Source organism: Podarcis pityusensis (genome assembly GCF_964106645.2).
Source record: "Podarcis pityusensis genome assembly, chromosome: 5".
In the NCBI taxonomy this organism is placed as follows: Eukaryota; Metazoa; Chordata; class Lepidosauria; order Squamata; family Lacertidae; genus Podarcis; species Podarcis pityusensis.
The window spans coordinates 35,488,084-35,512,507 of record NC_138032.1 but is presented as its reverse complement, the minus strand read 5'-3'; the positions used below and the strand labels follow the sequence as shown (position 1 = coordinate 35,512,507).

The following is a 24,424-nucleotide window of genomic DNA, read 5'->3' as shown; positions in this document are numbered from 1 at the left end:
AATTGCCTCTGGTCTATTTTTTGGGAATCCTGCAATGTGTTTAAGTGTTTGCTCACTATACATTGGAGTTCTGCTCTGGATCACTATGAGTAGAATTCCATGAGCCCAGAATGTTTTTTTGCTGCTCTGATGGCTTCCTGAGGTTGAGCAGAGTGCTGAGGAGGTCTGGCTGTACGGTGCCGGAGTGTTTGCTGTGAATGAGCGAAGGAGTAGCTGTGCCAGAATGCCAGTGGACGAGGAGGACCTGGAGAGTCTGCGTGGCTGGGCAGTGTGGTGGAGTGGAATCTGGCCTTGGTGATTTACGAGCTGGGAGAGCTGTAGCTCACCAACAGGCACATATACCCACTGTCCAGTTCCTGGATAGATCACCCACCAAGGTGACCAAAGCAGTCTCTGTTCTATAGCCAGACTTAAAGCCAGATTGAAATGGATCTAGATAATCCGTTTCATCCTGGAAACCCTGTAGCTGACACCTTGCCAAAGAATGGAAGATTGGAGACAGGTTGAAAATACCATGGGATTCAAGGAGGTTTTTTTTAAAATAATAAAAAAAAGAAATCTCACCACTGCTTCTTTTAGGAAGCTATTCTTGGGACTGAAGCTCAGTATATTGGCCTTCATCCAGCCCATCACTGCATCCAGGCACTGGTCCAGGACTTGCACAACCTCATCTGATTAAGATGTAATGGAGAAGAGCTGAGTGTAGTCAGCACCAGCATAATGTTGACATCCTGCCCAAAGCTCCTAATGATTGTTCCCAGCAGCTTCATATAGATGTTAAAAAGCATTGATGATAAAATGGTGCCCTGATATGCACCATATAGCCAATTAACACACCCACACCCACCCTACTCTCGGGACTCAACACTGCAAATAGGATCAGAAGCCCTGCAGTACAGTGCTTCCAGCGCCCATCTCACAGAGTTGGTCCAGGAGGGTACCCTGGTTAAAAGTATCAAAATCCACAGAAAGATCAAGAACAGTCCTACTCCCTCTGCCCCGCTCTCAACAAAGCTCATCATTGAGGCACCCAGGCTGATTCTGTCCCACTATCAGGCCTGCACCTAGACTGCAAAGGATCTAGATCGGGGGTGGGAAACTGGATTCTTCAGTGGGCTGGATCTTTACCTCCTTCACCCCCATGGGCCACCTGAAAGGTAGGCAAGGTCTCCTACCTGTCAATCATCTGGTGTCATAGTCCTCTGCCCTCTGCTTTCCTTTGCCTGCACAGTTTGAAATCAAACTGCACAGGGCTTTGCCAGCTCTGATAATCAGCAGCAGTGGGTATGTTGAAGACCAGCTGGCTTGCCAGCAGTTTGACTACTGTGGTTGGCCTGCTGCCAGGATCTGAGAACTTAGATGCCCCAGGAGAAACTCCTTGCTTCTGCATCTTTATAGGCCTATTTTTTTCCACAGAATGGTCCCCAAAACAGAAATGAGTTTCCCAGGGAAATGTTCAGAGCACAGCAGAATCCTGTGAACCGTAGTTTGCTAAGGCTGTTGGGAATTGTAGCATGAGTGTTCTTGGTGGGGAGGGAGGGAAATGTGTTTTAAAATTGCTTCAGGTGTATACGCAGCCCCAGTTTAATCGGTCTGAGTAAAGCAGAACCAAACAGGTGTCTCCTGAAGCATTTTCAAGCCCAGAATTTGCTTGTTAGCTTTCGGTAGATAAGGAATTGAGCATGAGGTAAATACTAAGGCAGGGGCAAGAAGGAGAACGCAGGATGAGTGGGCCTGGTGGCGGGTGGCTGGCTTTTGGCCTCAAGGATACAGAAAGGAAGACCAAAAGGCGGAGAAATAACTTTCGGGCGGAAGATAAAACGGCAATAAAAACGGGCGAGGGGTAGTCAAAGCTGCGTATAGCACGGAAGAAAGGGGCTCATTGGCCTGACCCGAAAACACATCCAATGCCTCTTTAACGACGAGGGAAGGCAGAGACCAGACTCAGAATTTGGAAAATGCTGTGTTTAAAGCGACCATAAGCTGCGTGAGGACTATAAACATGCAAATATATTGAAACGTGTATAGGGCAGTGGAAGAAATTCATGCTGAGAAAGTTCTTCCCTGGGCAAGAGAAAGTCGTCATGTTTCCCTTTCCCTCCCCGCCTGACGACGGGGAAGCGCCGGAGCTGGGCTTCTTTCTCTCCCGCCCCCATGGCTCTATAAAACGTTGCTGGCGCGTCCCTAGCAACCGTTTTGCGCGGGATTTTCTACTTCTTTGTCTCCGAGCGCGGGGGCTGGCTCCGCCCCCCGCCTCGAAATTGGTTGGATTGCCCAGCTGTCCGTCGCCAGTTCTGCCGCGTCTCATTGGCTCTCGACTCTGCTCTCGGCCTACTCAGGTCGACCCCTGGAAACCCGCGGGCGGGCAGGAAGGCAGTTGCGTCTGAAGTCTGGCAGATGAAGTCTTGGGATGAGCGGGAAGGAAGGTGCTTCGGTTCAGCCCCGGAGCACATCTTCAGCCCCAGGGACCAGCTCCGGTACATATAGGGTTAAATATAAAGGGTACCTCTGAACATGTGCAGAGGGCGCTTCCTTCTCGGTTGGGTAAACTTAGTTCTCCCCTGCTTCCAAATAAATAGTAAACTCTCGAAACCTCCGATTGTTATCAGTTAATGACTACATTTCCAAGCAATGTGGGTTGTTTTGGGTGCCCTCCCCATCACGTAATGGGGGTTATTTGCTGTCAGATTAGAATATAGCTGTGATTTCAACTACTTTTCGTCACTGCCTCTACCATTGCCCATCAGCTCTTGGCCTGTTGCTCATTCTTGGTTGGCTCTCCACTAGGGAAATAAATTGCCAATTTGGGTGGCAAACCCAGTAGTTTTTATCCTGTGCTTGGCTGCTGTTTGCCTAAATGCAGGTTTTGTTTTCCAACTGTAATTGCTGTTAAACATTTTAATGGCATCTCTTTCTGCTGGCTTCTGTCTAGTTCTATCCCCTGTTTCAGTGCTTCAGGTCTGATCCATCCTTTCCTCATTCCTCTTCATCCTTGTCCTGCTGAGATGTCTTATGTTCACTGGCCATCTCTTTGCTGTCCAACTTCCCCTTGCCCCCCAATACCTGTTTTTGCCCTGCTGCCTCTTTACCAACATATCAGAATCTTGTTCAGCCAAACTGAATGGTGTGTACAGCCTGAGATATTAATGTGCAACTTCTGTTTCCCTCACAGAGGCTGGATGTTTTAGGCGGAAGTACTCTAGTCCGTGCATGACCATGTCACCATCCAAAGAGGTCCTTGTGGATTCTACAATAGCCTTGTCCCATCCTGGTGTCTGTGAAGAACTAAGCAAGTCATTTCCCTGGATAAACAAGAAAAGGAAGAGTGGGCTTTCCAGGCTCTGCAAGAAGAAAACATCTTTGTCAGGTGATTACTTGGCAGGTTGAGATGTATTAAATGTATTTGTTAGTCAAAGACAGAGAGGTAATTTTCAACTCTTTAATCATGCGGACATGCTTGTGTTTCTCAAAAAGAGCTTTGAGAAAGGAACACTAAGGGAATGAAATAGGAACTAAAGAGGAAGTTTATTGGAAAATTGGACATAAATGGATCATAATTGTCTTTGAATTGTGAATGTTTTTGTAGGCATGCTATGATTTTTTGTAATATGCTTAGCCTTGCTGACTAGATGCTTGGCATTTTGCCATTATTGATCCTTTCCATCCCACTGATGGGAATCTCATCATATAATGGTTGTTATCCGGTACAGGTGCCCGGTGCTTTTTGAGACAGTATTCAGGGAATGAGTCATTTGTCTCTTTAGGTTAATTAATTAAAACACAATTGCCTTTCTAGTCTTTTTCTCATGCTTAGTGCTTCCCTGTAACTTTTAAAAAACAAATTATTGCCTGTAACAATGTTTCTTTTTAACAGTTGATACGTGGTTGTCTTGAAATCTTACATATATTTTAATGACAGATACTTGTGGAACTTTCCTCCCCTTTCTTCTCAGAAAATGGATGGAGTTCCTTTTGCTTATCTTCGTTAGCTGCCCAGAACATCTGTGCTAGCAAGTTTCACAACACTTGGACTCATTTGGAAAACAATTCCCTTTCTTGTTCGATATGCAGTACCTCTTCATGTTCTCTCTTAAATGCTCTGACTTTGGAAGAATCCATCCAGGCTCTGGCAACTGCTGTGCGCAACCCAAACAAAGCTGTTTTCACTGTGGATGTCAGAACAACTGAGGTAATAATTAGCTTTTGTAAAGTGTTACCTTACACACAATTGCACACTGTGAATGTGTATGTAGAGGACACCTGGGTAGGAAAGCCTGTTGTAGTTGTACTATACATATATTGCAGTAATTCATTTGCATCATGAATGGTGCAAATGGTTTTGGATTGGGTCAGGCAGGGTGTGTCAGGGGGAAAAAATAAATCAAACTAAATATATTTGTAATTTTATAGTACAGCACTAATATAAGATAATCATACTTTTCAGATGCAGAAAACTCCCCCCCCTTCCTAAAGACTCATATGTACATGTACTTTTGTTAGTATACAAATATTCTCTTTAGTGGTGTGTAGAAAACTATGGTAAAATAACTGTATAAAAATCATTAACAATGCTTGCAACCTTTGATATCAGTCTGATTCATGACGAGACCCCAAATATGTGAACACAGGAAGCTGTCTTACACAGAGTCAAAGCACAGGTACACCTGGTTCAGTATTTTCTTCATTGACTTGTACAAGAGTGCTTATCTTCACTTTGCACCAACGTAGTGAGGAGTCTTGGCCCAGTGTAATAAAGTTTGGTGACTAAGCTGCCGCTGCACAACTAAGTGGTTAGCGGAATGGTAGTATGAGGATGCATGTAGAGATGTACATAACTTGAAGTGGGGAATTGCACTGCCTACAGTTTGTACAGGTGTATAGTTTTTTCTTCAGCACTGACTTTATGGTGAGGGTTTAATATCTATCTTCCTGTTAAATCAGATGTCAGCCATTCAGAAGGCAGATTGTTTGATCCCTGTAATGTCACAAATTTCTTCCTGGAACAGTTTTTCTTCTTTTAAAAAGCTGATCATAGCTTTTTAAAACTTTAAAAATATTAATGATACTGCACCAGACTAGCATCCAAATGAATGAACATCTATGTTGTACTGTACAAATTAACTAAAAAAAAAAAATTGGACAGCTCAGCTAAAGCATAGGACAGAGGCAAGGCAGACTACTGAATCAATGTTGAATTTGCTAACTAGTTTGTTAAATGAGTAGCCAAGTTGGGGTGAAAGGAAGCTGGCTGATAGCTAAAGAATGGGGTCGGGCTGCTTTTGCTCTTTTTTAATATTGGAAAAGAGTGTCTGCTCCATGTCGTATCTTGAAAATGCAATGGGATCTATATGGATAATTTTTCACTTTGCTACTACATTGTTGTGTATGGTTGGAGTTGCAAACAACCCCTTTCACTGAGAGCAGCTGCAGCTGGCTATGTCTGTAAAACTGTAGACTAAAATGGGGCTGGATGTGGTTTGGTAATAACTGTTTTTGGTATGCCACTTTTATTGTTAAGGGCCAATTAAGTAATTGTTCTTTTAACTAGAGATTGCTGCCTATATCCGAGAACCCATAATATTGTAGTTTGCTAGTTGTCTGACTTGTTGGTATTTTAGCTTGAATTACTTATTGAAGGCATGTTAGTAAACAAGGCTATGGTGCACTGTTAATGGGATATTTATACAATAAATTTATTTGAGCAGTACACAGATAAAGCTGAAAAGCAAACAGTATCTCTTTTAGAGGGTAAATTGTGAAACAGTGATTAGCAGACATTTGTCCTGGTCATATATTTGGGGCATGATCTGGAGAAAGTTACTGATCCTGAGAGATCCCACCCATCCTGCTCACAACTTCTTTGAACTGTTGCCTTCGGGCAGAAGATATAGGACAATGAAAACACGAACCACACGCCTTCTGAATAGTTTCTATCCAAGAGCTCTGATTGCACTAAATAATGATCTCAGGGCCAGTTGCAAGAAATAGCAAGCAGGGAGTAGGAAGGAATGAGACAGGTTTTTAGGTTATGTTATGCCTTTAATAGGTTATGTTACATTCTGGAGTATGATATGTTTTTATAGATTATGTCTGAATAGGATGAGAGTGTTGGAGATACGTGCAAATGTGTATGTGAACCCGGTCTTTGGGTGGGTGTTTGATTTTCGTTGTTGTGTATACTGTGTATATACGGACAATGACAATAAATTTATCTATCTATCTATCTATCTATCTATCTATCTATCTATCTGTTGCTCCACTCTGCCTTTTGAGTAAGAATGTATAAGAATGCTTCTGTACAAAGTAACTTGGATTATCAATGTAAATTGAAGAGCTCATTCCCCATTGAAATAGCATCAAACTCTGCTTTTAACAGAAGAAGAAAAGCTGAGTTTACTTTTCTTGTTCCTCTGTTTTAGATTCTAGTTGCAAATGACAAAGCCTGCAAGCTTCTTGGTTACAGTACTCAGGAGGTGATTGGCCAGAAATTATCTCAGATGATTTCAAAATCCAATTGGGATATTATGGAAGCACTGAAGGAAGAGCATGATGATGCTGAATATGAAGCAGTAGTTCCTGGAACTGTGGTATGTGAGAACAGACTATTTATCATAGCAGCAATGTATATGCTACCATTTCTGAATTTTTACTACTACTCATATAGGTATTAATAGCCACAGAAGGGCCTGTAGGAAGCCAACATGTAAATATAAGGCTGCTCTTGCTCATATTTAATGAAGAGGTACTTTAAAATTTGTTCGGTTTTTAAACACCTAAAAGTTGTTACTTCAGAAGTAATGTACTGTATGCTTATTTGCTTACACACTTGCATATCCTATATAGTAAAGCTATTATATTTGCAAAATTCTACAAATAAAAACACAAAAGGTTTGTATTGAAAGTCAGTCACTGAAAGTTTGTCGCATGGCTGATCAAATTTTAAGCACTACAGACTAGAAATTTAACACTGTCTTTTATCAACAGGTAGATGTTATTTCCCATAGCAATGAAAAGATCCCAGTTTCTGTATGGATGAGAAGAATGAAAACCCATTGCAGTCAGTACTGTGTGGTGGTTTTGGAGCCTGTGGAAAGACTTTCTGCCTCTGTTTTCTTCACAAGCAGAGTGAGTATCCAGTTAGCTTAAATTGCAGCAACATCTTTCAACTAGCTATCAAGTACAGTTATGGGGTACTAGGAGTTATTGAAACAATTTTGGTTTTCATCACACACAAAGCAATTTACCAGCCAATTTTTGTCATATATATATATATATATATATATATATATATATATAATGCTCATCAGTTGTTTTGTGCTAGTGATTTTATATGACCCATTTACTTGGAGCAACATTTTGCTTAAAATGGGTTGGTAAGCTAGATCTGGCTGGTGTGCAGGATCCTTCCTTTCCCCACCTCCCTAAGCTAACCTTTGACAGGTGGATAGTGTTGCCTGCCTTCTGATCATCTTAAGTCATTATGGCATCAGGTACCAACTTCAGAGAGGTCACTTTGAAGTCCATTTGCAGGTGTGATTTGGATTCAATTCATGCACACAGATGGGCATTTCTTCTGCAGACTGGCGGGGGGGGGGATGTCTATTTGCAGTTATGGTTTGAAATCAAACCACGCCTGCAAACAGAAAACTTCAATAAGGCTCTCTGCCACCACTAATCAGGTGATTGGTGGTTATTGTGTGTCGCTTTTGGAGGTGCTGAGAGTCCTCTATACCAGAGGATTTGTGATGAAGAACTCCCTAGTGAAGCTGTTCTCAGTGGGGTTTGCAGGCAGGCTGATCAGCTGATAGGGACTGCCAGTGAATCTAGTTGCTCAAGGAACAATTTGGAATAGGCTTAAAGCTGAGTTTTCCATTGCTGTATAATGGAATATATAACCTGACATCATATATGATGTCAGGTATGAGGCAGATGGGCATGGTTTGGGGAAAATGCCCTTGTGGGTCAAATTAGGAACCCTGCCGTATCTCATTAGGCCCATGAGGCTGGAGGCTCCCTAAAAACAACATACAGTGGTACCTCGGGTTAAGTACTTAATTCGTTCCGGAGGTCTGTTCTTCACCTGAAACTGTTCTTAACCTGAAGCACCACTTTAGCTAATGGGGCCTCCTGCTGCTGCTGCGCTGCTGGAGCATGATTTCTGTTCTCATCCTGAAGCAAAGTTCTTAACCCGAGGTACTATTTCTGGGTTAGCGGAGTCTGTAACCTGAAGCGTATGTAACCTGAAGCATATGTAACCCGAGGTACCACTGTACTGGGGACTGGAATTGTTTAAATAAATGATTTAACCTTGCTGCTGTAATTTGAGATAGGTATGGAACTTTTGTTGATGTGAAGGGATTGCTTGGCTTTGCGAGGCACTCAAAAAAGTAAATTATTGTATTTTTTAAAAAAATGTAATTTAATAATTGTTTCTTATTGGAGGCTTTTTGTAGGTCAGAAAATCATCCTAAAAATGTTGTAAATAAAATAAATGCATCTAAATTATCTAGATTTCAGGGGATAAAATAAACAACCACAAGGAAATTCATCATCCATCTTAAAGTGGCATTTCATTGAGACCAAGTCTGCTGAATTAGTGGTGCTGAATTGTTTTACCCTCTTTGCATAAATTTTGGCCATTTTACCTTAATTACTGTCAAGAACTAATATTTTAGAATGCAGTGTCCTCATGAGCCTAATTCTTGTAACTCTCATTTTAAGGGAGAGATTACTTCCTGTGACCTCCTTTTTGCTCATCTCTATGGTTATGCCTCATCGGAAGAAGTGGTTGGTCAGTACATAACAGACATGATTCCATCTGTTCAAATTCCTATACCTGGCAAGAAAATACCAAAGGTACCGTGATGTAAATTATACTTAGCTGTTCTTTTAAATGTTATTTGGGTAATTTGTTTCTTTTTTCTTCTTAATTGCAAATAGAAGGAAAAGGGGAAGGGGAGTCTGTTCTCATTAACAATAAGAATGCATAAAAAAGAACAATTCATAAAACATATTCTAAATGTATAAATATAAGCCATGTCCAAATAGTTATATGAGATTGTTGATGATAAGATACACATGCAAATATGGAGAGGGAGCAGTAAAATCTTCAAAATGCTAAGTAATAGATGGTGTTTTTTTAGAGTTCCAGCCTTGAAATATAGGTCTTTCTGTAATGGTAAAGGTTCACAAGATCCACTTTGTTGTCCATCTGTTAGTCTGTTAGTTAGTTTTCTGCATGGACTGATTCTTGTGCATAACTCTGTGATAGTAATTTAAGGCCTTCTGTCAAAATTCATCTGACTGATTTCTTGGCCACTGTCACTGAGCTTTTAATTGGCTTAGATTTGCATTATGTTACAAGTCTTCTTTTCCTCCCCCCAGAATATCAAAATTCAGAGATCTGTTGGCCGAGCAAGAGAGGGGACAACATTTCCTCTCAGCCTGAAACTGGAAGTTAACTTGCCTGTTGAAGACATCAACCCTGTACCAGATAAGTCTGCACCAGTACCTGATGCTGAAATTTTAGAAGATGACACCAGCATCACCTCCCCTGTAGATTGTTCTTTCCGTGCTTCCATCTGGGTGTTCACCACCATCAGCGGACTAATCACTGTTCAAGCGGATGGTACAATTTATGGAATCAACAATACGTTTTCTCTAATGCTCTTTGGTTATGAGAAAAAGGAGCTGCTAGGGAAGGTATTGTTTTGTTGTTGCTTTTGTTTTCCTCTAGAGAAAGATCACGGTGAAGTCATGGGAATGCTACCACTTGGGAAGTATATCCACTCCACTGCTGATTGCTGAGGATTAGTTGGGTGGGGGGGACGCCATTTGACAGTGGCATAATATTGAGTGGCACATTGTAATTAAGTTGTCAGAAATTAGCTAAGATCTGCCAAAGCAAGGGGGAACTCACTTTCAAAGTTCCAGAAACAGACTACATTGTACAACAATGGTTTTTAAAGTGCATATTGGACAAAGATTACTCATATGATATTTTTATTCAGTCACATATTATTCTGGTATGCAGTGAGGGGGAAAGGAGGGATTTCATCACATTTATTTTGTATTTCAGAACATCACATTCTTGATTCCTGGTTTTTATAAGTACATGGATAGAGCTGATGATTCCTCTTTGCAACTCCCACAATCTAGAGAAAGTTACGATGTGGACTCAGAAAATGTGAGCTCTTCTGGGGGCTTCAACGGAACCGAGGTAGATGGCTGTGGTATGGCGGAAGGAAGTGAAGGTAAATTTACGGAGGTGGGAAATGCAACAAAAAGCTATGCTTTTTTATTTTTAATAGGTCGTGGAATGGATCTGACATTATAATGAATGGAATGTCATATTCACACTTTTCCTCTTGATAGAATTTTTTTTGTTCTCACTTCTTTCGGACATATCCATCTGCAAAAATAAAAGGATAACAACTTGAAATGGTTGTACCACAGAGTTACCTGAAACATGGTTTAATTGATATGTCTCATGGATCTTGATACTAGAAACTGTTCCTCACTGGAGAATTGCTACACAGCAATTCAAGGAAATAGGGTGTTAACTTTTGTTGTCTGGCTGGCTGATGCATGCCCCCTGGAAGGGCTGTCCACAGTAAATAAGCAGCGTTCTTGTCCCTCCCTTAAACAACTGCTCTTTTAGCCTTAGAATGGCCTGCTTCAGACTTCAAGAGCATAATTTTAGCTAACTGTGAGAGGTACTATTATTATATTATATTATATTATATTATATTATATTATATTATATTATATGTATATAAATATCATAAAACAACAACATAAGCCAAATTCCAGATTGCAAAACAGTCCAACAGCCAATTTCTCTCAACCAGTATTGTAGGCCTGAGAAAACAAGTATGTCTTGAGTTGGCACCTAAAAGTAACTAATTGTAAGGGACAGCTGACTCTCTAGGGAAATAATTCCACATTCTGGGTGCCATTACAGAAGGATTGCCTGAGGTGTTAAAATGTCAGTATGTAAATGTTACAAGACATACTTGCTAAATTTATAACATTTTAAGCACTTACATCTCATTTAACCTTTCATATTCAGCAGAAAAGACATTGTGGGGAGCCATTTAGCCATTAAAAACATTTACATGTGGAATGGCCCATAGAGTCTTCCAGTGCATGCCTTGGTGAAAACTTGCAACATACCACAGTTTTCTTTCTTTGTTCCAGGCACTCGCCCACTCCTTGCTGGAGATGTGGCTTTGCTGCAAGAGCAACAGGATTTAGCAAGGAGTGATGGAGCAGAACTCTGTACCAGGAAGGAAACCCAGCCAAAGAGTGGGAGTAGTTTGTGTTCTGTTCTGTTATCCTCCTCAGAGGCAGCTGCAGCACTGAATGGGTAGGTTTTGACAGTCACAAAAGTGCACTAGGAACGCAGCTGGCTCTGATGTTTTATCAGGGAGTGGTAAACACTGGTGAAGATTCTGCTCTCGTTCAACATAACCTAACCAGCAGCTTGCTTTCTTTCACAGCAGGGGCTATACACCATCCAGCGATGTGCTGGCCAGTGATGACGTGCTGCCTTCTGGGAGTCGATGTGATGGAGGCTGCGCTGAGACTATAAAACCTGCTAACTGTCAGCGGTTAGAAGTATGCTCTCCCAAACGGTTTCATTCAGAACAGTGTGTGTTGAAAGGTAGCACTAAAGTGCGAGGCAGAAACCTTGTCTGGTGCGCATCTGAGGAAGAAGATGGGCCATTGGATATGCGTGATTCTGGTTCACATGAAATAATGAAGTGCCAATCTGCCACTACAATGAGCAGCGATGGAGTAGAGTTCCATACCCAGCTGGACAGAGGGGGTGGCCTGCCTTCTGTTGTATCATCTCTTCCAGAGTCAGTCTCACCAGTGAATGGGTAGGTTTTACTTGCATGTGGCAAGTGTTTCCAGTTACCAAAGGATATTGGGTATCCAGCTGCCACTGATGTTCGGAACTGGACAGCTCCAGTGGGATCTCCTGATCTTACACCATGGGATAGGGAAGGGCAAGGAATGTAATGTAATGGGGAAGATGCTCCCTCGTTCATTATAACCCAACTAGTAACTTGTTTTCTTACACAGCAGGGACTATGCATTGGTCCATAATGAAGCACTGCCTTCTGAGAGTTCTCAGGATGGAGGCTGCCCTGAGACAGAGGCTGCAAAACTAAACGACTGCCAGCAGTACAAAATACATTCTCCAAAACGATTTCATTCTGAACCATGCATGTTGGAAGGTAGAACTAAACTGAGAGAGAAGAATCTTGCCAGGTGCGCATCTGATCTAGTTCATAAAGAAGAAGATGACCCTTTGGAGATACACAGTTCTGGTTCACCACATGAAATCATGAAGTGCCATTATGCCACTACGTCTTCAGAAAGAGAGAATTTTTTCATGGGTGATCAGACTTCTGTGACATGCTTCTTAGAAGAGGATTTAGGGCTTGGGGCAAGTGTGACTTGTGATGCTGCGCAGGTGTCCTGTGGGACTCCCACACTGGATGAACCCATGTGTAGCAAGCAAGTGCCATGTTCCAAACACACTCATGGGATGATAGATGAGTTGCCAACAGTAAATCTGACAAGTAGTAGAAAGAGCTTGAGGTTTGAAAATACTGAACTAGAAAATTCAGCAATGGATTCATCAGCCTTGTTACCTGATGAAAGGAGCAGCAGCCTTCCTGTTCCAGCAGGATCATCAATACCTTGTGATGTCTCTGCACTGGAAATTGTGGGTGGTAAGAAGCCAAGTGATGAGGTTGATTCTGTTTGCTGTGGTTTGACGGACCTGACCTTGAGGATTAGTGGCGAGGTGAATTCAGACTTCTCTGCTGCCTCTAGACCAATAAAGCTTCCATTGTTAAGTGAGGAAGATCTTGAGCGGCCCATGGACCAGGAAATTAATACTTCTGTAAGTGGTCAGATAGACCCCCTACTGTGCGACGGTTCTCCAATAGGCCATCGGAAGGGCTTACTCTCTAGCAAGCATTCAGGGTGTGTGGATCTCGACCTCTCTACATGCTGTGCTTCAGAGGACAAAAGTGTAGCAGAGAGAATGGGGGAACATTTAAAAGGATGTTCACTGCACAGTGATGTACAGTCCCAGGAAGATCTCATGCCGTTAATGCAGCAGAGCATGGCACAGTTAACATCAACTCCTGTGAAACAAGAAGCTGTACAGTCCTCAGCAATTACTTTGAACAACGAGATCCTAGAAGGCAACTATTCGGGTAACTGCTACCACAGAGATGGTTCTCGACTTGGTATGTTCAAAGTAGACATTTTGGCTTCTTGCATTAGTATATTTAATTGGGCATAAGTGTGCATGGAAAGGTTACATGAATCTGGTGTTCAGTGTGAGCGAAGCAGGCAAGGAATGATAAAACAAACCTGTTGACTCAAGAATAAGAGACAAGCTGTGGTTTAATGCATTGGTCATCCACGATCGGAATGCAAAAACACAGTAGCAGAGGAAAACATTAATTTGATTTTACTAACATTTTGAGTTCAATCTGTACTTGATTGGCAGTGAAATTAGGAGAGATAACTTCTGGTGTGCCAAAATGTTTAGGCAGAGCTTGTCCACCTCTGCCTTAATTTTGATCAAGCAGCTTTATGGTTAACTTTTTAAACTGCAAATGGGCTGGTCAGCTGTCGGAGTGCTTGTCAGTCCTATAAAGTGAACAGCAGGCTGTCTGAAGGCCAACGCCTTGGTGTTCCTACATGGGTTGCTTTAGAATGATCTTATGTGCTTATGATGTTGATCAGCCTGCTGCTTAAGAAGGACTGAGTATTCTTCTGTTGGAAAAGATCCAGTGATGAAACTCCATCTTCTACTATTTATTTACTTGGTTCTTAATTAAGCCCTTTTTGCTCACGTTTAAGAATTTACACGTTTTATGTTTTTAAAAGCCTTTCCAGTGAAAAAACATTTGTGAATTTCAGATTCTTGCTATCAGGGCTAAGAGTTTAAATTATATATCTCACCATTTATTTAGGGTATTAGAGTGCCTTCTTGATGGGCTTTCTATTTTTGCAGCTATACTCTTTGAAGTGAAACGTGTGGAACTGCATGACCCTGCTGCCCTCTTCTGCATTTGGGTTATGAGAGACCACTTTCAGAGTCGGAAACAAGCAGCAGCAAAAACACAGTTCTTACTTTCCAGTTTGGCCAGTTCCTCCCCAAACCTAAGTGACGTCTCTGCACTTAGCTTGGCAGAAGTAAGTATATAGGATCTTCTGGCTGTTTTAAGCCCTGCCCCTGACTTTTGGGCATGAAATAAAAATAGTAGGCAAACCTGCTAACTTGACTGGTTGGTATGTTTGTTTCTTTTTACACAAACAACCAGCTATATGAAGATAGGATGTGCAACACGCTATAGGTCACATTCAACTAAAGAATTGCACTAGTGGGAGCCAGCACAGCAAGACCCTTCCCCTGTCAGCTTAGTGGGTCAGGAGAACCCGGAGAACCCTCCGAATACTGTACAGGGGGAGGAGAGAAGAGATAGCTCAGCCTGGCAAGTAGAAATGCTTGCATTGGTGGAACAATTGCCTTGGTTTGATGTTGAATTTCATCTACCCTTAGTATCACAAGTCAGTTGCTCCTGGCAGAAACTAACTTGACCTAGTTCAAAATCCCCAGATAGTCCACTCACAATACTGTGTAAACCTGCCTTCTCCCCACCATTGTCATGTTGGCCTTTTGCAAACTGCATTGTATTTTCAGAAGCATGCATGGGTGCCAGGTGTAATTTCACAAATTCAGTTTTATTTAGAAAAAGGAGTAGTCAGCTTCATTTTGCTTTAGTTTTGTTTGTTTTAAAAAAGAGAGTGCCAAGATTTATTGCTGGGTTAATGAAGGTTAAAAATGAAATGAAATATGATGAGAATACTAGTTTGGATGCATCCCAAGAAATGGGAGGCAATGCCAATTCCTAAATCTGCTGCCCAAAAACATTTCGGCAGGTAGATGGAACTTTTGACTGGAAAATACAGTGGCTTAGTGACTGCTTCTGGCTAACAGCTTTTATTATTTTGTTTGTTTAATTTATCTTCCTATGAAGCATCTCAAATAATTTCATGATAAAGATTAAAGACAGAAAAAACATACACAATCAAATATAAAAAAATGATTATAATAGTTGCACAAGGGATTTTGAGAGGATGGTAGGGTTGCCAACCTGCCAGTCATGTGATATCATAATTGCTTGTGGCTGACCATCGGGGAACCCCATCCACCTGTCAAATTTGACCCATGAGACTGATCCTAAAAAGGATCTGACCTGTGGAGCAGAAAGCATTCTTGATCCCTGCTTTATAGATTCACCATGACCTACCGGTATATTATATTATCCTTAGTTAGGGGAGGAGAAGAAATGCCCCCTAGCCCATTCAGAACACTCAGCCACCTTCCAGCTATTTGCTGGCTATTCTGGAGCAGTCTTCCTAACAAAAAGGTATGGGAAGCCTGACTGACAGGTTTGACCATGATTCATTGGAAATTAGTGATGATTGCTGGAATTGCCAATTTGCTGAGACTGGTACAAAGGGTACTGGGTATTTCATTATTTTTTTAGATTAGACAAATGTTAGCTAGTTCTCTGATTTTGTAGCGTCTGTGTTGTCTTCTGCAGTTGATCAAAGCAACCCCTGTGTTTGAGAATTCACGAAGAGCTGAAGAACTAGAAAGACTGAGGGCTTGCGAGGGAGACTATGGAAAGAAATATGACACACTTACACTCATTGGCAGAGGAGCGTTTGGATTTGTTTGGACAGCCAGGTGCAAAAAGGATTGCAAGGAGGTGAAAGAGCAAAACTACTTATCAAATGTTAACAGAACTATTCATTGATAATCCTTCTGATTTTTGGAATGAAGTGCTTATTAGTAGTTTCCAAAATCCTTCATATATCTAGATATCAGAGTTCAGATATGAGCATACATAGTACTGTTTTATTTTCCAATCAAAGTGAGTTGCTTGACACTGTTTTCTGCCAGTGATTCCTTCACCCCCAGTGATTTGAGTATTGTGCTCATGCCCTGCTTGTGGCACCAACCTAAAGCATTTTGTTGGCTACCATGAGAAGAGAATGCTAGACTAGATGGGCTCTTCTTCAGGCCTTGTTCACTGTGTTAAACCGTTTATGCTCTAGATAAATTGTTAACATTTGTTAAAGCTTTGTGTGGATGTGGTTTCTCACAGGTTCAATATAAATAGCATTTCAGAAGGGTCAGTCGAACTAGCCTTTGCTGCAATTTTCAGTTGGTGTTTTTTCTCCTTGCTAGTAATGAATGTGTGTGAGCACATCTGTGCATTAGCTAAAACACCAGAAAGACCACCTTTTGACATGTACAAACCTCATATGCTAAGAACTGTGCCGGGGGGCCTGCTCACAGGCAAGATGAATCGTGTTGGTGGGCACAAGAGACAGCTTTCTTGTTGATGGCCCCAGTGGTTATGGAATTCATTTCCTTTGTTGGCTAGCAAGCCCGATTTTACACCTTACTGTTGATATTTACTATTGTACTGTGTATTGTGGGTCTATGGACCACAATAAAGCGGTGTGTGGTTATGGAATTACTTCCAAAGTGATATGCATGTGACCTTATCAGTACAGGCTATAAGTAGACACTTGAAAACTCACGTTTTGGGTCACTTTCTCTTAGAGAATTTATATAACTGTATAAACTGAAAAGTAGTCTTAAGTAATTTTGCATTAGTATGTTGCTGGCTACAGTGAACTGGCAAGGCTTTTCAAGAGATGACAGCTCCACTATGCCACCCCCCAATCTAATAAGAATTGTTCTGTAAATGTACACTCTTTTAAGATTCACTGATTAGATGTTAATAGCAATTAAAGGTTTTATTTATTTAAAGTAGTTTATTCCCCAACTTTGCCTCATTTGCTTTGCTTTGTTCCCAGGCTGTAGTGAAGTTCATTTGGAAAGGGAAGGTATTGGACTACTGCTGGGTAGACGATCCTGAGCTGGGGAGAGTTACTCAAGAGATTACAATTCTGAGAAAGCTGCAGCACCCTAATATTATTAAGGTACTGTTCATCCAATATGCAAATGTGTATCTAAATTCATATACAGTGGTACCTTGGGTTACAAACACCTTGGGTTACAAACACTTCGGGTTAGACTCCGCTAACCCGGTAGTAGTACCTCGGGTTAAGAACTTTGCCGCAGGATGAGAACAGAAATTGTGTGGCGGCGGCGTAGCAGCAGCGGGAAGCCCCATTAGCTAAAGTGGTATCTCAGGTTAAGAATGGTTTCAGGTTAAGAACGGACCTCTGGAACGAATTAAGTTCGTAACCAGAGGTACCACTGTAGTGAATTCCTTGTATGTTTGGATGTTATGGCACAGATTCATTTTGTTTGGTGTTAGAAGATGAAAATGTAATTAGAAGACAGCTATTTGACAAATGTGGCTTTTAATAGATACTATGTGGGCAGCTGTCCATACAGTAAGGCCCATGTGGCTTAAGTAGTTATCCTGTACAAGGAATCTAGTTAATGTTTCCATAGAAAACCTTGGAAGTTGAAATCCTCCTAAACTTCCATTGCTTATTCCTGATTTGCATTATCTTATTAGTCTTTGGATCAGTGGAATATACTTTAATTGTTCTATAATGTAAGCTTGACATAATCCTGAACTTAATAGATCATTTCCTATTCAAGGAGGGATGGGAGCCAGGTGTAAAGTTTGTGAAGTTGAAGCAGTACTCTTTATTACCAGGTGCTAGATGTATTTGAGAACCAGCAGTTCTTCCAGCTGGTGATGGAGAGACATGGGTCAGGCCTGGATCTCTTCACATTCATTGATAACCAACCTAATTTGGATGAGCCGTTGGCAAGTTACATATTCAGACAGGTAAGATTTGGTTGAAGTGAAATCTGTAGAAAAAACATGAATGAACTGGATCTGCAACTTGTTAGTTGATCGTACGGAAAGCTGTCTAGAAGAACATAGTTATGGTGGTTGAGGGATCTGAACTGAGCTCACGGTAGGAGCAAAACACTAAATACTTCCTGTGTCACAATCTCAGTTAGAATGGGGACCTCTGCAGCTGCTGTTTACTTAAACAACAACCCCTCATGCTATTGGAAATTTTATTTCAGAGAGACTTAGAAATGCATCACGTTCTCTTTGATATAGATCATCACATTATCGAAAGATTGTTGTAAGGATAAAATGGGGGAATGATGTAAGCCACTCTGACCTCCTTGGAGGAAGGATGGGATTAAAAAACTGATAAATATTATGCCCAGTTACTATAAAAAAGAGAAAAGCAAATCTATCAAATGGTTATGTATATCCTCTTTTAAATAGTTAAATGTCCTTGAGGGGGGGGAGTCAAAATAATATTTCTACATTTAGTAAATATTATTGGCAATGATACCTATTTTGATCTCTGGTCTTTTCTGTGTGTTCATTAGCTGGTGTCTGCAGTGAATTATTTGCACTGTAAGAACATCCTTCACAGAGATATCAAGGATGAGAACATTATAATTGCTGAAGATTTCACTATCAAGCTCATAGACTTTGGCTCAGCTGCTTACCTGGAACCTAACAAGTTGTTCTATACCTTTTGTGGGACAGTTGAGTACTGCTCACCAGAAGTGCTCTCAGGAAATCCGTATGTATGAATTTGAAAGAAAACCTATAGATCTTGCCCAGCAGTAGCTTGATTTGGTTGGGGGTAGGACCTGTAAAACAAACTTAAGAATAAAGTAAAGAAAGACAGAGTGTTTTTATCTTCCTTGCTCTTTATTGCTGCAGTAGGAATCCCTGACATAGCTGTCAACTTTCAGATTTGAAAATAAGGGATCAGCAGCCTCACCTGTCCCGGGGACAGTCTACGGGATATCTAACAATCTGGGATAGCAGTAGGAAGCAGCAGGAAACAGCACTGGAATAAGGGAATTTCCCACAAAAAAAGGGAAGGTCGACAGCTGTGATCCCTGACCAATCACAGACTCACCCACAACCACCATTTCTTCAGCCATATCTGCTGTGGGTAGGAGGGAGGGAGGGGAAATATATTGGCTGTTGGTAAGGAATCATTTTCAGTTTATTTTGCTGCCTGGATATCATGATAGTTAATTGCGTTTTCTTTTTAGTAAATTCCCCATTTGCTTGAGTTGTGTGTGTGTGTGTGTGTGTGTGTGTGAACATTATTGACTTGAACTATGCATTCTTCTATAGGTACCTGGGACCAGAACTGGAGATGTGGTCACTTGGTATAACTCTTTATACCATAGTCTTTGGAGAAAATCCTTTTTGTGAGCTGGAAGAAACTATGGATGCTGTACTAAGACCTCCTTTCAAAGTGTCGGATGGTGTGTATTTCGCTAATTATTAAGAGTTACTGACTGAAAGGAAGGGGAATAGAATTTGGGCAAGAACTATGTTTGGTTTCTGTGTGCATTTAATTTGACATGCCCCCCCAAAGTTACATGGGGTTTTCAGTTAGTGGGAATGGGTCTATGGATCAAAGGAAATATTCCCTTGCTCTGTTTGGATGCTCTAGAGCGGGTGGGGAAGTAGATCACTTTCATGCCTCACTCCATCTCCAGTCAAGCCTCCAGTAAGCTTGGATATACAAGGCTGCAGGTTAGTTTGTGACTTTAGGCATCATCATGGGGCATTGTCAGAGGTGATTACTATTGGCCCATCGTGTCCATATGCTTCAGCCTATGATGATTGGTGTGACATGAACACCAGCCTAATTGTTGTTGGGCATTAATTTTTTTTTTTTTTAAATATACCGTATATAGTAAGAATAACCATTTCCTGGCTGTAGCGGCTATCCATGTGCCGTAAAAGTTAATCCAAACTTCTGTATTGCTAGTTTCTTGTGTAGAAGAGAAGGTGTTCATCCTTTCTCCTGCCTCTCATCCCTTCTCAGTTCCAGATTCCCATCCTGAGGCGGGAAAAGCAGCCATGTGGGGTTTTTTATGCACATATGCATGTAATGTGCCATTCCACCCTCAGGCATGCCCAGGAAGTTGGTGGCATTCAATAGTTATTGGTTTGTTCTCATGTGACTTGTCTATTAAATAATGAATTTCAGTGCTTAAAAACCACTTTTTTTGGGGGGGGGGGTATTTCATGGAATTGTTCATAAGACCTAGCTTTTGAACTAGAAAGTCACCTGTCTACTTGTATTGGTCTGTTTTGCGCCATCTAAGGTGTGTATTTGGCAAGCTTGGCTCCATTTCAGTCATTTTCATAGCCAAGCAAAGGTTATCCTGCAAGAAGGAAGGAAGGAAGAAGGAAGAAGCTGTGGGAGGAATATGTACACTTCTAAATTATGGGGATGGATGCTAAAGATTATGCTCAGTTTATCAAACTTGCATTGGCTGTGCTTAATCTCAGTTCAATTGACAGGCAAGCTGAAGACCAGCATAAAAGCTGCTGATGTTATTTCATCTCCTTGTTGTCCTCAGACCTGATGAATCTGCTGACTGGGCTCTTGCAGCCTTTTCCAGAGGATCGTACAACTCTAGAAGTGGTAGTGGAGGATCCTTGGGTGACACAACCACTGAACCTTGCTAACTACTCATGGGAGGGAGTATATGTCTCTGCCAAGCCAGGTAGGAGACAAGCTTCGAAAAGCTATCTTCAAAACTTTTATTGAATTTCTAAACAAGAAAGGTCTACAATGAATTTTGTAAAGGAATGACTAGACTTGATAATTTGAAAACGATCTATATGACTAACTGTGCAGTTCAAATCAGTGTATGCCTACTGGCAAGTACACTTTTTGTGTTAAGTTGGTTTACTCCTCCTAGACAACTATAGTCAAGATTAGAGTTTTATATTGCAGTCCTATATATTTCTACATAGCTCCTTTGGGTTCAGTGGGACTTACTCCCAGACATGTAAGGATTTCATTGCTCATGAAGTATTGCTACCAGGCCTGCCTATGTCCCTATTTGCTTGTGTATGTGAGCTCACATACACTTGTACATATGGAGGTGCAGTACTGGTGATCTTTAATTTGGAGATTGTTGCATGCCACAGTGGCTATTGCACTTGGAGGAATTAGTGGAAATGACTGTCCCACTTTGGGTTTTAACAAAAGAATATGGCAAAAAGATGGTTAGGGAGGATAGCTTGCATAAACCAATGTCTGCTTCCACCTGTTGTGTTTGCAAGTCCCATACTTATTGCACATTCACTTGTAAAGCTTGGTAGTCAAGTAGTTCTAGGGCATGTACAGAGTGCCAGCCGACCTGAGCAATTCAGTAATAGTATGTAATGGCTGTTGAATAATATTTGTGGCTTGGGGTTTATTAATAGTCAATACATTTCTATCTTTTGTTTTATTTTATTTTTTTACTCCTCAGAAAACAACCATTTCAAACTGAATTCCTCTGGCTGCAGCCATGGTAGCATCTGGGCAGTCCCAAGTCTGGAGAGTGAGCAGAGCCTTAGTGATGACACCAGTAATTATGAGCTGATGGATCCCCAGCTGACAGGAGCCACTGCTGCCTCAGGGCAAGAGCCATCGACCTCTGCAGCTCAAGGGCCATCTACCTCTGTACTTGCTTGAAGAATATTTCCTCACTCACCAGCAAGTCCTTACAAAAATGCCCCGAGGACGTGGAATTCTGACAAACATACTGCCTACGTGAGATGGAATACCAGAGTCAGAGCAGTAGCTCACTTTGTTCACTGTGAATTCCTCTGCCACACCCACAGGCTTCTTAGAGATGTATATGTGGGTACCGGCTTCTCACAATGCCTCTTCACAAAAAGATCTAGTGCTCGTAGACTCAAATGGCATGACAAATATGCTACATAGTATCTAGGAAGCAATCATGTGATTCAAACCTATACACTGGATTTTGTGGGAGCAGACATTATATATGCAACACCTATATTTGAACATCTGGCAGCCCTGGAGAAGAGACAGCAGGTGCTCATGGTGGAGGGAAATAGTCAGGCAACCACAATTCCACTTGCCCACCCTACATAGTGGGTATATTCATGTGAGCTGGCCCATTTGCCATTAATATTGTTTGTTGTAATTACTCATCACAACAGAACCTTTACTACAAAAGCTGCATTGAGTGATGAACTGATAGGAACGGACAGGACTGTTATTTGATTTTAGACACTTAGATGTAAATGTCCTATACTCCAGGCATGTTTGAAGTGTTTGAAAGGGAGGCTACAAGTGGTGCCATTCTGTTTGAGATGACTGATACTATGAATTTTAGCCGTGTATTGGCCAAACTGACAAGTGACTGAAGCTTACCTAGGGAAGGGTTTCTGAAGAGCTGTTTTCCTCCTGATCACCTTACAATTTGGAGGAGATCTACGATTCATAGCCAAAAAACTTATCAATTGGAGCGTACAACACTCCATGTCTTGACTTCTTGGATGGCCCTGTTTCTGAGGTTCACATATAAATGGTGACATTTTGTATCTGGTAGACATCAATGGTAGGTCAAATTTCTTGCTCACCAGAGAAAAGAAAGTTTTTCTACACCTTTATTCAGTTATTGGATTTGAAACTGAAATCCTTTCCTTTGTCCAGAAAAAGCTCTAGTCAGATATTTCTGGCTGGTTGACATAGAAAGACACCGATTCTTCTCAAAGAATCAGGCATTAGGTAGTTCATATTCAGTAGACTTTTATTTAAAAAAATGGATTCTGCAGGTAATTGGCAAAATTATAATTTTCATGGAAGCATTAGCTATTTTTATATATTCTAAGAACAAAATGTCAATCTACATTTTATAGATCTGTTTTGAAATCTTTTGGGGACTGTTCATATTTTTCAAGTGAACTGTGTTCTAGATTACTTTTCTGTACCAGCTCCATTTCTGGATGACCTGACAGGTGAGCATTCTGAAAAGAGTTGGTAAAGTTGTATTTGGCTCTGATGCACCTAGAAGGTAGGCACTTCAATAATATAACTATCTTCAAATTATTATGCACAGAATAGGCCCTACTACTTCTACCTTTATTGGACTGTAATTTAGAGGTAACTAAATGCTAGGCCAATGCTAGCCTTCATTTCCTTTATCTTGAAGGAAGCTCTCAGTTTATACAGAAGAGAAAAAAATACCTAGTCATATTAGTGCTCATTGTGTGCCTGTTTAACACAAACAGGCATGATGCTGGGTAGGTACCTCTAAGACAATAGTCTAATATAGTCCGCCCCTATACATAAGCATCTTGGTACTAGTTATTGGAGTGTTTACTGTGCAAACTGCTTATGAATTGCCCTACATTACAGCATGGTTAAAGAGAGGAGGAATTGAAGCAAAACAATTCTAACCTGCTGTGATACCTTTAAGCTAAATGGTCTAGCAAGTCATGTGTCATGACTTTTAACTTAGGCTGTATTTTAAAACGTAACTTTTTAGAATTTATTTTGTTGATTGCTATGATTTTCCATCTTAACTGTGCTGAATCGCTTTGTATGCATTTACTAAAGGCTCTTGTTATCAACAGCAGTGGCCCAGTCTTGTTCCCTTTTCTGTTGCAACCCTTTTTGCTCTGCACACTTGCCATTACAATCTAATGTTCCTTTCCAACAGGAACAGAATAAACTTCTGTACTTTTATTCCCCCTTTCAAAGAACGAGAGGCGGAATACGTAGCTCTTCTCTCCTCCACCAGTCCTTGTGATAATGTTGAGTTGCATTAGACTGAATGACTGGACCAAGGACACCAAGTGAGGTTCATGACCATAATAAATGTCACTTTCAGGGGTACATGAACAAAAGCAGGGTCAGGAAGGCTGCATCAAGGAATGTTAGGAAAGTTTTCTCTACGAGAATGAACAAAAGAGGTGGTGTCAGAAAGGCAATACCTCTAGGAGAGTCAGGCAGGTAGCCGTGTTGGTCTGACGCAGTCGAAATAATATATATATAATAAATTTGTCCAGTAGCACCTTAGAGACCAACTAAGTTTGTTCTTGGTATAAGCTTTCGTGTGCATGCACACTTCTTCAGATACACTGAAACAGAAGTCATCACACCTTTATATAAAGTGGGAGGGTGGGGTGGGGTTTTCCTCAGGAGGGTAGTAGGAGATGGGTGATTGACGCAATGGGTGTGGTAAACTCTAGGAGTGGTAGGCAAAGGCTTTGTTTTATATGTAGTACGCAAGCAGTTTTAAATTAGGAGTGGACAGATTTCAGACTTATGTTTTTCATTAGAATTTACATCTACCAACCTGAGCCAAATGTTAAAGGTATACATTAAGAATTCTGAACCCAGGAATTTGTTCTGAGTACTAGATTTGCCATACATCCTTTCTGAACCACTTAATATAATCCAGAGAGCTACCAGATGATCTACCTTCTGCCCATCCCTGTTTTAAATGATATAATTTACTGAATGGCTTTGCCTGTTAGATTACCCTTTAAGAGTTATTTCCTCCTTATCT

At 41.1% G+C, this 24,424-nt stretch overlaps 1 protein-coding gene across 1 annotated transcript; it reads left to right on the top strand.

Moving 5' to 3' along the window:
• The first annotated feature begins 2,319 nt into the window (after positions 1–2,319).
• PASK (PAS domain containing serine/threonine kinase) lies at positions 2,320–23,483 on the top strand. Its single transcript, XM_081006588.1, has 19 exons — positions 2,320–2,477; positions 3,173–3,367; positions 3,954–4,189; positions 6,420–6,587; positions 6,985–7,125; positions 8,722–8,856; positions 9,385–9,702; positions 10,079–10,253; positions 11,200–11,368; positions 11,502–11,885; positions 12,091–13,271; positions 14,048–14,229; positions 15,645–15,812; positions 16,933–17,058; positions 17,751–17,885; positions 18,452–18,651; positions 19,221–19,354; positions 20,465–20,611; positions 21,368–23,483. Exons 1-19 carry the CDS (start codon positions 2,411–2,413, stop codon positions 21,571–21,573), a joined length of 4,467 nt encoding a protein of 1,488 aa, XP_080862714.1. The 5' UTR covers positions 2,320–2,410; the 3' UTR covers positions 21,574–23,483.
• Positions 23,484–24,424: the final 941 nt, after the last annotated feature.

Bases quoted from the DNA above. Each gene is read 5' to 3' on its own strand.
- PASK (XM_081006588.1), top strand. From the start codon at position 2,411: ATGAGCGGGAAGGAAGGTGCTTCGGTTCAGCCCCGGAGCACATCTTCA. The intron at 9,703-10,078 runs GTATTGTTTTGT...TTTGTATTTCAG, and splicing joins AAAAGGAGCTGCTAGGGAAG to AACATCACATTCTTGATTCC. The intron at 11,886-12,090 runs GTAGGTTTTACT...TTTCTTACACAG, and splicing joins TCAGTCTCACCAGTGAATGG to CAGGGACTATGCATTGGTCC.